Source organism: Protopterus annectens, chromosome 5.part0, assembly GCF_019279795.1.
Source record: "Protopterus annectens isolate FY-2018-M chromosome 5.part0, PAN1.0, whole genome shotgun sequence".
NCBI lineage: Eukaryota > Metazoa > Chordata > Ceratodontiformes > Protopteridae > Protopterus > Protopterus annectens.
In genome coordinates, this window is record NC_056735.1 from 1,392,627,989 (window position 1) to 1,392,641,913 (window position 13,925).

Sequence of the window (13,925 nt, forward strand, 5' to 3'; positions counted from 1 at the left end):
ATTATTTTGTTTCCGAGTTTGAGTTATTGTTTTAAAACTAAAAATGTTAAAGGCAATGCATCTTGATATAGCTCTGCTACATTAGCCCCACTGATTCATTTAACCCTGCAACCCCCCCTGCAAGCTTTGAAGCCAGTAACCACAGTTTCTTGCAAGTCCAGTAGGTCTTGATTTCTTGAGCACACTTATGTAGAGGGGAGCTATCTGTCAGTGTGAGTTTTGTCATCCCTCTTAGGAGTAAGACTGACTTGGCCATGTACCTGAAACTTTCTCAGTGCACCCTAGTTGCCCAACATTGTAGGTAATGCAGAAGGGCTAGGAAGGAATCCATCTTGTACTCTATAGCTGGGTGGTATTTGCAAACTGAAGCAGGTCAGATTGTCATTTGTGTTGGAAGATTTTTCCTGCTTCTCGAATTTGGTTTCTTTTGGCTGTTTTGACATTCAGTTTTTTGCATTTTTCTTGCTTACTGCTCAACTAATTTGTTAGGATTTGTTAGACTTGCTTTATTCGTTACATTATTCCTGGGGTCATTTGTCAGCTGTGGAGAAAACTTTTAGTTATGTACTCACCATAACTTCAGATGTTTGGGATCCATCTCGCCTACATTCTGAAAGATGGGTTCGGAGCCGATACCTCGGCTCCGACTCTGCACGCTTATGCTATAGAGCTAGGCCTCTTATTGGCTGAGCTTTCTTTATCCCAGGATGCACCACCACTAATCCCCCAGATCTTGTTTGTCCGCATTCATGCACACATGCACAGCTTGTTTATATAACATTGTTAGATGTTTCAAGATGAAACAACAGGATTCGGACCTTCTGATATCCTCTGATCTCCAAGGAAGGGGGAAGGAGGGTGGGTTATTAGGAATGTAGGCGAGATGGATCCCAAACATCTGAAGTTATGGTGAGTGCATAACTAAAAGATGTTATGCGATCCGATCTCGCCTACATTCTGAAAGATGGGACAGCGTCTCTAGCACCTAAATCCCGGGTGGCTCATTGGAAAACACTCCTGAGCACTGTGGAACCAAATGAGCTCGTCCTCTAGATACCACATCTAATTTGTAGTGAGAAATGAAAGTATGCGGGGAAGACCATGTAGCCGCAGCACAAATGTCACCAATAGCAAGCTTAGAATGAAATGCTACCGAAGTAGCCATAGCCCTTGTAGAATGAGCCTTGACAGAGGTGGAAAGCTCCTAGTTAGAAAAAATATAAGCTTGAGTAATACAGTCCCTGATCCATTTGGCAATAGTGACCTTTGTGACTGCGTTGCCCAATTTGTTTTCTGCAAAGGACACAAACAACTGATCTGTATTCCTTGACTGTTTGGTCCTATCCAAATAAAAACGTAACTGCCTATGGACATCTAGTGTGCGGAAAATAAATTCCGCTTCATTGGAGTATTTTGGGAAAAACACTGGGGGCTCTAATGACTGTTGTAAGCATAAAGTAGAGCAGACTTTAGGAACAAAAGTAGGATTCGGTCTGAGGGAAACTGTCTGGATGAAAAACCAAGTACGGAGGTTTTACTGACAAAGCTTGAAGTTCTGAAACCCTTCTGGCTGAAGTAATTGCCACTAGGAAAGCTGTCCATGATAGAAACTTTAAATCACAGGTAGCTGCCGGTTCAAAGTGGGAAGAAGTCAAGGCACGTAATACTATATCCAGATCCCATGGAGGTGCAGGATGAGAAACTGGAGGTCTTAATAGAGCAGCACCTTTCAAGAAGGTCTTACACAACCTGTTGCTCATTAAAGGTGGGTCTATGGATTCATGAAGGTTAGAAATTGCTGCCAATTGTACTTTGATGGTAGAAACAGAAGAGCCTTGGTTGAAAAGAGAGGTTAGGAACTTGAGTACTTCTGCTACGGGAGTTGAAATGGGGTCCAGGCCCGGGAGTTGAGCCCATATAGCAAATCTTTTCCATTTGCTAGAATAAAGTTTCTTCGTAGTCGACTTGTGGGCTGAAGACAATATGCGCACTACCTCTGGGTCCAGTGCATGTCTCCTGACTATGGTTGGAAGAGGAGGAGCCAGGCCGTCAATCTTAATGTGTGTAGGGACTGGTGTAGTAGTCCCGACTGATGAGTCAGTAGGTCTGGGATCTGGTCCAGGAACCATGGACCTTCCAGAGCATGTTTTCGAAGATAGGAAAACCAGACTTGACGAGGCCAGTAAGGAGCAATTAAGATCATCTTGCTCCCTAAGAGAGAAGCCTTCTGAATTACCTTGGGTAGTAGCGGAACTGGAGGGAAGGCATAAAGCAGGCCAGTGGGCCAAGGATGGACTAACGCGTCCATAGGGCTCTTCCCCGGAGCCGGGGATAGGGAGAAAAAATCCTTGCACTTCGCATTCAGAGGAGTCGCGAAGAGGTCACAACAAGGAACTCCCCATTCGCTGAAAATCTGTCTTGTAATATTTATGTTCAGAGACCACTCGTGAGGAGAGAGAATGGTCCTGCTCAACCTGTCGGCTACGACATTGGATTTGCCCGGTATGTGAGTTGCCACTAGGAAGCGATTGGTTGAGATTGCCCATTCCCAGACCCTCATCGCTTCTCTGCAAAGAGGATAGGATCTGGTCCCTCCCTGCTTGTTCAGGTACCAGACAACTGACATGTTGTCCGTGTGAACAGCAATTACGCCCTGAGGGAGGTAACAGTGAAGGGCTTGAAGGGACAGGAGTACTGCTCTCATCTCTAGGATGTTTATTTGGAGAGAGGTCTCTTCCAGATGCCATTTGCCCTGGACTGACCTGCCCAGGGAATGCCCCCCCTCACCCCGTCTGGGAGGCGTCCATGGTCAACGTGGCTGCCGGAGGAGGAAGAGCAAAGGGTCGTCCTTGATCCAAATTGGAAGACACTAGCCACCAGCGAAGGTCTCTTCTGCAAGATTCTGTGATCCATATTAGATGATTGAGAGGGAGTTCCTGAAAGGACCATTGAGTTGAGAGAAGCCACTGGAGGATTCTCATGTGTAACCTTGCCAAGGGAACTAGCAGAACTGTGGCAGACATCGATCCCAATAGTTGCAAGACCATTCTGGCTGGGGCTTTGGACTTGGGGAGTAGGGCTCGAACCTAACTTTGTATGATCTGAATTCTGTCTGCAGGTAGATAGACCCGCATCTGATTTGAATCTATCTCTGCCCCTATGAATTTTATCCTTTGAGATGGCCGTAACAGACTTTGGCCAATTGAAGGTGATTCCTAGGGAATTGCCCAGTGATGTTGTGGCCTGCAGGCTCTGTAGAAGTAGATGCTTTGAGGTGGCAGAAGCCAGTCGTCTAGGTACGGAAACACCTGGAATCCTAGACTCCTCAAGTGAGCAGTCACTACTGCCAAGCATTTGGTGAACACCCTGGGGGCTGTGGTGAGACCAAAGGGCAGCGCACGAAACTGAAAATGACTGCTTCCTAGGCTGAAGCGCAAGTGTCTCCTGGACGTTTGATGTATTTTGATATGGTAATACGCATCCTTGAGGTCTATGGAGCACATCCAAACACCTTTCTCCAACAACGGGAGAATGGTTTGTAAAGTACTTGGACTTCTTGACTGAACGGTTTAAGTTGCTTAGGTCCAAAATGGGCCTCAAGTCCTCTGTCTTTTTTGGCACTAAAAAGAATCTTGAGTAAGTCCCTAATCCGATCTGGTCTGCGGGGACCGGTTGGATGGCTCCTTTTTGCAGCAGTTTTGAAACTTCTATGGCTGCGGTATCCCGTTGACTGGGTGGCGGGTCCGGGATTCTTTTGGACTGAGGTGGGGGGAACAACAGAATGGGATGGTGTAACCTCTGGCGATAATTCGAAGCACCCATCGGTCCTGAGTGATCCTTTCCCAGGCCTTTAGGTGCTTGACGACCCGACTGGCTCCAGAGCAGCGCAGCCGGGCAATCCCTCAGGGACTATGAAAAGTTGAGGAGCCACGAAAGGACTCGCGGTCTCCAGTGTTGCGGGGGCCTCTGCCGCCTCTGGGACGGCGTCTTCCTGATGAATTCCCCCCCCTCTGCCTCTGGAGGGGGAACCTTCCTGCTGAGAGGAGTAAGACTTCTGCGATCTCCGGAACCACATCTTCCCTCTTTTAGCCTTGGAATAAGGCCGAAAGGGAGTGGAAAATCGTGCCCCTACGGCAGTCAGAGTCTTACCCTCCTGTTCACAGCGGGTAAGTGTGTCTTTCACCTTGGGCCCAAACAGGGAGGACCCATCAAATGGGGCGTTGGCGAATGAAGACTTGAAGGCCTCCGCAAAATGACACAGGCGAAGCCAGGCTTGCCTCCGTAGCACAATGCCTGTACCTGCCGCTCTACTCGCCCCCTCGGCCACATACGAGATGAGCCTCATGGACGAGTTCGAGATGGATGACATCGTAGCCAGCTGAGATCCAACCGTCTGGGCCAGCTCCTCAGGCAGATTACCTAAGAGGGTATCGGATAGCTCCTTAATCAGATCCCTCTGGAATCTCGTAAAGTGCGTTAGGTAGTTCAGAGACCTCAAAGTAAAGGCCGCTGAACTAAGGGTGCGCTTGCCGTACCGATCCATGCTCCTAGACTCCTTATTAGGAGGATGGATGGACGTAGAAGCCTCTGCTACATCCTGCTGTGTAGCAGATGCCACCACCATAGCATCCACAGCCACACCTTTCGTGAGGAACTCTCTATCTGGGGGTGCTGAAAGAAATTTGTTTGGACGAGCTGGCACCGGTTCCACAGAGTCCGGGTGTTCCCACACCCTTCGACAGATCAAATCCAAGAGCTCGTCGAAGGGCGGAGACACCCAGGAGGCGGAGGGCTGAGCCCCGAAGGCCTTCAGGAACACCGACTCATCAGCAGAGGGAGGTTTGGACTGCCAGCCGCCTCGTTGTTTTAGGGCTTCAAGGATGTCTGCAAAGGAGACATCGTCCGAGGACGACTTGGGGGACCCCTCTGCATCATCGAGATCGGTGTCAGATGTCAAAGACCCATCAGGGGAGTTAACGTGCTTCCTCTTGCACGTTTTCTTCCTGGGAGGTTCATCTGAAGAGGCTTCAGAAGGACCTTCAAGAGGGGGAGAAACCCCAGCGGGGGTAACCTGAGGCCCAGGGGCTCCGCTGTCTGCTGACAGGGGAACTGCCAACGACCCAGTCTCCGAGTAGGGAAGGAGCCGGGGAAACTGTGGAGGTGGCCAAAGAAGATTTGGCTAGAGCACTCCTTATAGCCCTGAAGGCGGGACCATCAGAATCCTGGGAAGGTCCCCCCTCCGTGGCCACGACAGTGGCCTGTACTCCCGCTGCCGACGCACCAAGAGGAAGACTTGGGACCGAAGGCATCAATCCCGAAGCCTCTCCCCTAGGGCCGAAGGAAGAAGTCCGTGCACTGAACTCCGACCCAGGAGCTGGAGTCGGAGCAAGGGTCGGGTCTGACCCTAACACCTCCACTGGTTCCACCAACACCCGCTCCAACGGTGCCGAAGCTGTTGGAGGAGGAAGAACTGTAAGGGAGTGGACCATCGGCTCTGAAGCCAAATGGGCTGGAGCCGAAACCATCTTTTGGAACACCGGAGACTGGAAGTCGAAGGAGTACCCTGTCGATGTCCGAATCAGACATCCTGGAAGATCTCGAGGATACCAACTGGGCCCGAACCGATTTCTCCATCGGCTCCGAAGGGCCTGGGGATCGGCTCCAAAAGGATTCCACTATTATCGGCTCTGAGGAAGCCTTCACCGAAATTTCTCTCTGCTCCGATAAAGACTTCGGCTCCAAGGGGGAAGTGTCTGAGCCGATGACCCTTATCGGCTCCAATATCAGTGGAGCCGATGAGGATGACCGCCTCGATGCTCCAGACCTCGGCTCCGAAACCAGAGGGGTCGAGGTAGGAGGCATCGAGGCAGACTGTTCGACCTCGGCTCAAGTCCGTGGAGCCGATGGAGAAGTCTGCTTGCCTTTCTTAGCAGTCGGCTCCGACTGACTGGTCGGAGCCGAAGCTTTCCTCTTCTTAGAAGAAGGAGAGGAAGATAAAGCCTCCTCGAAAGAAGGCTTGATTAATCCTCTAAGGATTAATTTGTTTTTCCTCTCCTGGAGGACTCGAGAGGAAAACGCATGGCACACACTGCAGGATTCTTGGAGATGTATGGCGCCAAGACAATAGACGCACGAGGAGTGGTCGTCCGTAATAGACATTTTAAATCCACACCTCGTGCACTTCTTAAAACCGGATGGTTTGTTCCTTAGACATAGTTGTAAAAAAAAGGAACAGTAAATTTTAAACAGCTTAGGATACAGGTACAACAAATATGCCAACCAATATATAAATACTGAAAGAGAAACTTTTCCCCCCTTTTTTTTTTTTTTACAGAAAGAAAGAAAGCAAGGAGGGTCAAGACCCTTTAACTGAAATGGGTACTTGACCCACACACAACCAATAAAGCAGTTAGAACAGTGAAGGCCCCTCTGAAAGGAATCTTCTCTGACAGGAAATTTCAAGTAAAAATCAATAAATCACCAAGAAACACACTCATACACAAATAATAGCTGTTAAAACAGCTTTTGGGTTGAAAAAAAAGAAAATTTCTGACAGGAAAAGACTATTAATATAGTACTTAGCCCAGCCAATGTTGAGACCACGTCCAAGCTCTGTAAGCGGCAAATGAGATCTGGGGGATTAGTGGTGGTGCATCCTGGGATAAAGAAAGCTCAGCCAATAAGAGGCCTCGCTCTATAGCATAAGCGTGCCGAGTCGGAGCCGAGGTATCGGCTCCGAACCCATCTTTCAGAATGTAGGCGAGATCGGATCGCATAACATCTGAAGTATAGTTAACTGGGTAAATGCATCTTAAGACGGGCACATTAAGTATGAAATGTCAGAAGTAATTTTTCCCAAGATGTCAAGAGAAACTGCTGGCCTCAGATCACTGTAAACTAAGACCGTTTGAAAATGCATTTGGCAGTTTAAGGATACCTTTTTCCATTTCTAAAAATTTAATTAAACCTTGTGCCTACTTCTGTGGATGCTGTGCTTGTGGAACTTGTTCCTGTTAAACTGAAGTATACTGAAAGTTGATCATCCTGCAAGAGAACTCCTCTTTGCACATTGACTGTACTTTCTCAGTCCTGTTTTGGCTGTTTTTATGTCTGGTCCCACAGGTCTATTTCAGTCTGGCTGAGAATATGCTGGGTGGTTTTCAGCATGCACTAGATGTGTTGCAGTGTGCTTTTTGCCTGCTAACCGTGTGAGCAGCTTCCCTCTTCTAACTTGTGCCATGACCCTTTCTTACCAACAGATCTGAACTCCTGATCCTTGTCAGTCAGATGGCAACAGGTAAATCCAGTGCTATTGTCTTTGGGAAGCACAGGCTGTTGGTATTTGGCATTTTCCCACTTTGCGGAGTAACAAAACTGTAATTGTTTTATGGTGATTAAGGTGACAGTTGACAAAAGTACTTCATGGTTTTCTTGCTTCCTTAGCTGGATCACAACCACATGGAGCAGTTGCCGCAAAGTTTGAAGTTAAAGATGTAACCAATAAAACCTGCACAATAGTTGAATTACTGATGAACTTCTCAATCAAGTATGAAACAGTTGAAGAAAAAGAGGTAATATTTTTTTTACGGTTGTGCATGAACAGTGGTTTTGGATTTAAACTTTTGTAGATTTTCAGACTTTACTGCTGGCATGTACCAGATTAAAACCATGAAGTACTGCGTTATTTTGAAATGTCCCACTGGGTCCTCAGAAGTAAGGCTTGATAGAGCTTGTATTTGAACATTTCTGCGCATGACTGCTTGTGTTTTTTTCATCCTAGCCAAGTTTTACTTCAGTTTTGCTCCCAAACCCAGTAGCAGCAGTGTGTAATTTCACAGCGCAGATACTAACTAGCATCTTCTGAAATCACTTTTTATGCATTTTGTTGATGTCAGTGTAGACTTGCCCAGAGTTCAATTACTCCACTGGAAAACTAACAAGACTTGTTCACAGATGGAGGTATTATGTTGTCCTTCCGTGGTTAACTTCAGCACTTTTTAAGGATGGGTGTTAGAGCTACTCAGATTTTTCCAGAGTGCAATTTCATTGTGCACCATGGTAGCACCTCTTTCCATTTTTCTTGGGGAAAGCTTCATGTGGAGAAAAAAATGGCCACTAACTGCAGTGTCATTCTTTGGGTGTATAGTGTTACAAAAATTTTGAGGAACAGACCTAAAAGCTGGGACAAATCTGGGGATTTGAGAGGCTTGCTTTGGATGTATGTATGAGGTTGGATTGTAATTGAGAGATTTGGGAGGCCTCTACTTAGGCTGTTTCCAAGAGCCTCAGTATATGTAGGTCTCTCTTGACCAAGATGTTTGAGACTGTTTTGTGATGCTGACATCCTGCTTAATTGTTTGTCTTTGATAGCTTCGCATCCAGTATTGTAGTATCTTTGATAGCATTGCTTCCAGTAATGTAACAGCACCCCTCTCAAACTGTGGCACATTAAGCAGTAGGTGGTTGTCAGTAAATGTGAGAATTGCTACATAGCCTCAGGATACCCATTTCAGTCAGAATGGTTAGACTGTTGGAAAGTGCAAATCCATGGCTCCAGTTGCTTACTACAGTGGACTGGAAGGGCAGTAATGCCAGAGTGGTAAGAGGTTGCTTGATTTGTAGTGCTGTCTAAAAATAAGTGAAGGAACCGAGCCAATTTGCACAGATCCAGTGCTCTGTGTAACCTACTCCAAAATTATTGTAGTTATTCTAAATACCTTTATATACAATGTGGTTAAATGCAGCTGTAAGATTAACAGTGCAGCAGAAACGCAAGCAACCTGTAGCACAGAAATACAAAAACATTCAACTGAGGCCACTGAAAAGTAGCAAGCAGGCACAGGTTAGTCTGTACAAGCAGTCTGAGACCTAGAAATGGTTTGGTTCTTCATCTCTTGTCTATAAAGTGTGTACCAAAACAGTTATGATTCATATCGCAATAAATGCCACAATGTGTACAGCTATTTCAGTAATTTAGTAATAAATGCAAAAGTAATATTCCTAGCTGTTTTCAGGCAGGTACTAGGTCACATCAGGTATAGTACTGTCAAGTTTACCAGTGTGGTTACTTTGTGTTGCTTAGCGTTTTGTGAGTGAGCATAGGGGTGCACAAATGTGAGCAACGTGTAAGAGAGATATGGGGTAAGCTGTTTTGCTTCTGATATGTTCCCATGTATAGGTAATTGGAAGTGCATTTCCTTAAAATGTTTAAGAAATTGAGTGTTAAGGTTATAATGTTTATTTCCAGTAGGTTACACAAGACTGTTCTCTTGAACAAGTTTTGATGGCGATCCTGGGGTTCACACTATGAAGTTGAAGTATTTAGATCCCCCAACAGGGGGATAGCTCTGACAAATACCTTTTATATACACAAGAACTAATCATTAACACACTAGAGTGAATTCAATGAAAATGGTCCTTCTGGATCACTGTTGTGAGCTTGCAGATCTGAAGTAGTTTACTTGTTTTGCTCTTCAACCTGTGGGTCCTCTGAGCCGTATCTGATCTGACACTGCTGCATTTTCCAGCTACGGCTCTGAGGTCCATGCTCCTCCCCTCTACCGAATAATGCCCCTGTCTCCCTTCAGATCTCGTTTGCCACCTGAGAGGAAGCAGCGTGGTCCAAGCTCCATTGTGGTAGTGTTGCTCTTTAAAGAGTTAAATATAACTTTTTGGACTTCTGTAACTATCCTTTTCACTCCTAACCTTTTTCTATACCTTCACGGGGTTCTTCGTAGCTAGCTCGTTTCTTGTAGGCTTTTCTATCGTCCTCCCCGCTTGTGTGTGTCTGTGCGTGTGTGTGTCTGTGCGTGTGTGTGTCTGTGCCTCGCTCTGCTTTTCGCTCTCTCATCTCCAGTCCCCCTGTCCTATTTGCGCTGGGTTTAACCCCAGAGCACTGGAGGACAGGCAGGACAAATTGATTCAAGGGCCTGTTGCCCTCCACTGCTGGGATGGACGTCCCACCTTCCCCCGCTAAGAAAGCAGTGGATCCTGCTTCATCTTCCCCTTCCTTATCCTCTGGGACTCGCCGTCCTGTCAAGAGTCCCATGGAAGGTAAAGGACTGGCCTTGCAAGCTCTCCCTGACCACTCATCGGAGGCCGGTCTCCCACCGAAGGCTGACTGTTTCACCTCTGGTCCCCAAGGTTCTGCCCTGAGCTCGAGGTCCATTCCCCCTCTGCATTTGATATGGTGGAGAGGGTTCTTGCAGGGTCGAAGCCTCTGACTATTTCGTCCCAAGTCCGTCCAGACCCCCCTGGCCTTGAGTGCAGATGTTCTTCATTCCACATTGCTGCAGTCCTAACCATTGGGGTAGTCCGCTGTCCAGTCGGCCCGAATACCAAAGTATATGGCTGACGTCGGTCAAGGCGCATTAGACTGATGTCAGGACGTCAGGGTACTAATGCGCATGACCGACGTCATATCCTCAGTCTTTTTTGCCGCATGGTCCGATGCAGAAGCAGTTTTGCGAGTGCAGGTTGGCGTTCTGAAATTTTCTGAAGTCGGAGTTTCAGACCGAATCAAAGTTGGCTAAGTACCCCGTTGGGGAACATTTTGGTTTTTTCTTGCCTCAGTATTTAACCGGATGTCAGAAAGTGAATAACTGTATTTCTTGTGGGAAACGGATACCTCATAGGGATTACCATACTTTGTGTATACCTTGTTTAGGGCCTGAGCACGACGTTGTTGGATGCCGCTCTTGTGCTAGATTTAACAAACGCACTATTAAGAGAAGGTTAGACTGTGCCAGGTTAGTGTTTGGGAAGCGTTGTAATTATAAAATGCCGTCGGATGCTCCGGCCGCTTCGTCCAAAAAGCGCAAGGACAAAGCAGCAAAGCCTAGGGTTGAAGAACCGGCAGTCCCGGACGTCGGTTCTTTAGAAGGCTCAGTGGAGCCAGAGGTTTTGCCAGGAGTTTCTGTGGAGTCTCAGGCAGAGACTTTACTGTTGCAGGATGTGCCCTCTCAGGAGGTAGGCCAGGCTGATGGGATTTCTCAGGTAGCTGTTCTTCCCTCTCTTCCTAAGGCAGTTAGAGCCTCTCCTTCTGTTTCCAAGACTTCCTTGAGAGGTAGGCCAAGTTTAGCTTCAGTGGGGGCTTCTCCTAGCACTTCAGGTTCTGTGCCTAAGAAACATATGCTTAAAATGGCAGAGGATTTGATTACTATGATTAGAGGTTCTATGCCCCCTCCTGATAAGAGGCCTAGGGTGGAGTCTGAGTTTGAGAGTTTTGAACAGTGTTCAGAGGCTTCTGAGTCTTCGGCTGAAGACTTGCAGGAGTTTCCTCATTATTCTGATTCTGATGTGGATGATTCCACTCCTTCAGCTTCTCCTCCTGAGGATTTTTCATTTTCAGAGACTCTGCATTCCATGAGGGAGCATTTTAAATGGGAAGGCCAAGATTTCTCTGATTCCAGGAAGAGGCTTAGGGAATTCTTGTTTTTACCCCAGCATAGGCCCTTAGCTATACCTCCTGTGTTGAATGTGGTGGAAGATGTTTTTGCAGAGGCTTCCCTGAATCCTGATTCTTTGCCTCCTGCCCCTGTTAAACCTGATAGGTACTATAGGGTGCCTGAAGCTCATAAGTATCTTTTTAAGAGTCCTAGGGCAGACCCAGAAATTGTTTCTCAGGGGCCTAAAGGTGTTAAGGCCTCTGTTGTTAAAAATCCTGTTCCTTCTGATAAAGAGGCAAGGGCTTTGGATAGATGGGGTAAGAAAGTGTATACTTCTTCCACTTTAGCCATGAGGGCGTTGAATTGTCAGTTTCACATGCTAAAATATCAGAATTATCTCCTTTCACAATTGAAATCTAAGGTGGATGCTCTGGCGGAAGGTATTGAGTGTAAAGAGTTGCTAGATTTAGTTCATGTGTCTGAACAAGTGGGTAAGCATTCTTTGCAATGTGGTTTTGATGCTGTGCAGGCCTCCTCGAGGGTGGCTGCCACTGGTTCTGTTCTTCGCAGGCACGCTTGGTTGAGGGATCAGAATTTAGCTGAGCATGTTAAAACAAGGATTTTGGATGCTCCTTTACAGTCTGATGTGTTGTTTGGTTCGCCTGTGGAAGCAGTTTTAAAGAAAATGGAGGACAAGGCTAAATCTATGCAGACTGTCAAAGATTTTTTGCAGGTGCAGCCTCCAAAGTTTAGCAGAAATTGGCCTACTAAGGGATGGACATATCCTGCGTATGATTCCCAGTCTAGGGGTAGGTCTAGACGTGGTAGGGGCAGAGCTCAAGGTTCTTTTAGGCCTAGAACAGGGAGTTCTCCTGCTCAGACTTCTGGTGAGGGCAGGGGTCAGTCCTTTCGTAAACAGACCCAATGACCTGCCTTTTCAGCTGCCAGAGCATTCTCGACTGGCAGCTCCTTTGGGAGGAAGACTGTCTCTTTTCAAAGGAAATTGGGATTTAATTATTCAAGACAGATGGGTTTTGGATATCATTCACCACGGTTACAGGTTTTATTTCCATACCTTGCCCCCTTTCAAAGGCATGCCAGACGTTCCTCCTCCACAAAGGAAAGAGGCTCACAAGCAAATTTCTTTGTTACTCCAAATAGGGGCCATTCAGCCAGTTCCTGTACCAGAAAGGGGCCTAGGATTTTATTCTCGCCTGTTCCTAGTACCAAAGAAGGGGAACACGTGGAGACCAATTTTGGATTTATCTATCCTCAACACTTATCTGGACATTCCCAAGTTCAAAATGTTGACGTTACAACAGCTTTTACCTCTGCTGGGCAAAGATCACTGGATGGTAACTTTAGATCTCAAGGAAGCTTACCTTCATGTGCCAATAAGACTAAGATGCAGGAAGTATCTGCGTTTTCGAGCTGGAAATTCTCATTATCAGTTCTCTGCATTGCCCTTTGGCTTATCTACTGGCCCAGAGTATTCACAAAGGTTCTGGCTCCAGTGATAGCTTACTTCAGGCTAAAAGGAATCCAAATCTATCCTTACTTGGACGACTGCCTGATTCTGGCTCAAGTAAAAGAAGATCTTCTACAGCATCTGGAATATGTCATAGCAGTGCTAAGATGCCTAGGGTATTCTGTGAGCGAAATAAAGTCCAGTCTAGTACCCTCTCAAGACATGTGCTTTCTGGGTGTGAGACTGAATACAGCAGCCCAGATGGCCTTTTAACCCCGGACAAACAAAAGAATCTTTCCAGTTACTTCCATCATCTATCTCTTCAGTCCGGGCTGACTGCAAGGACAGTCCTTCAAGCCTTAGGGTTCATGGCATCTTGTATTCTGGTGCTTCCCAATGCCAAACTGCATATGAGGAAGCTACAATGGTATCTCAAAAATCTGTGGACACAGCACTGCCAGGATTTGGACACTGTCATTCAAATAATACCTTGCATTCAAAAGGAATTTTTGTGGTGGGCTCAGGAATGTCACCTAAACAAGGGACTCTCTGTGACCCGGCCAGAGGCAAGTCAGATTCTAACGACAGATGCCTCAGATGTTGCTTGGGGAGCTCATCTAAATGGAAAGTGGATACAAGACAAGTGGCCTGCCAGACTACAGCATCTACATATCAACATGAAAGAGATGTTAGCAGTTCAGTTTGCATTAATTGCTTTCAAGGAGTTACTTCTTCCAGGGCAGGTGTTGATTCTAACAGACAACACAACTGTCATGTGGTACATCAACAAACAAGGGGGAACACATTCTTACCCATTGTGCAGACAAGCAATGATTTTATGGGAGACTGCGCTCAGTCTGCAACTAACTCTTCAGGCAAGGTTTCTGCCGAGCACAGAACTCCTTAGCAGATGTATTAAGCAGACAAATCATGGATCCCCACGAGTGGAAACTGGATCTTCATGTATTTCAAACATTGACAGTGTCATGGGGAACTCCAGACATAGATCTGTTCGCTTCTCCACTAAACCACCAGCTGCCAAAGTTTTGCACGAAAGGATTTCATCACAC

At 46.7% G+C, this 13,925-nt stretch overlaps 1 protein-coding gene across 1 annotated transcript in view; it reads left to right on the forward strand.

Moving 5' to 3' along the window:
• The window catches only part of LAMP1 (lysosomal associated membrane protein 1), a 1,110,117-nt gene that overhangs the window by 332,593 nt on the left and 763,599 nt on the right, over positions 1-13,925 (forward strand). The window contains exon 2 of the mRNA XM_044072009.1: positions 7,444-7,571. Coding sequence (XP_043927944.1) covers positions 7,444-7,571 — 128 coding nt within the window. The remainder of the gene's footprint in view (positions 1-7,443; positions 7,572-13,925) is intronic.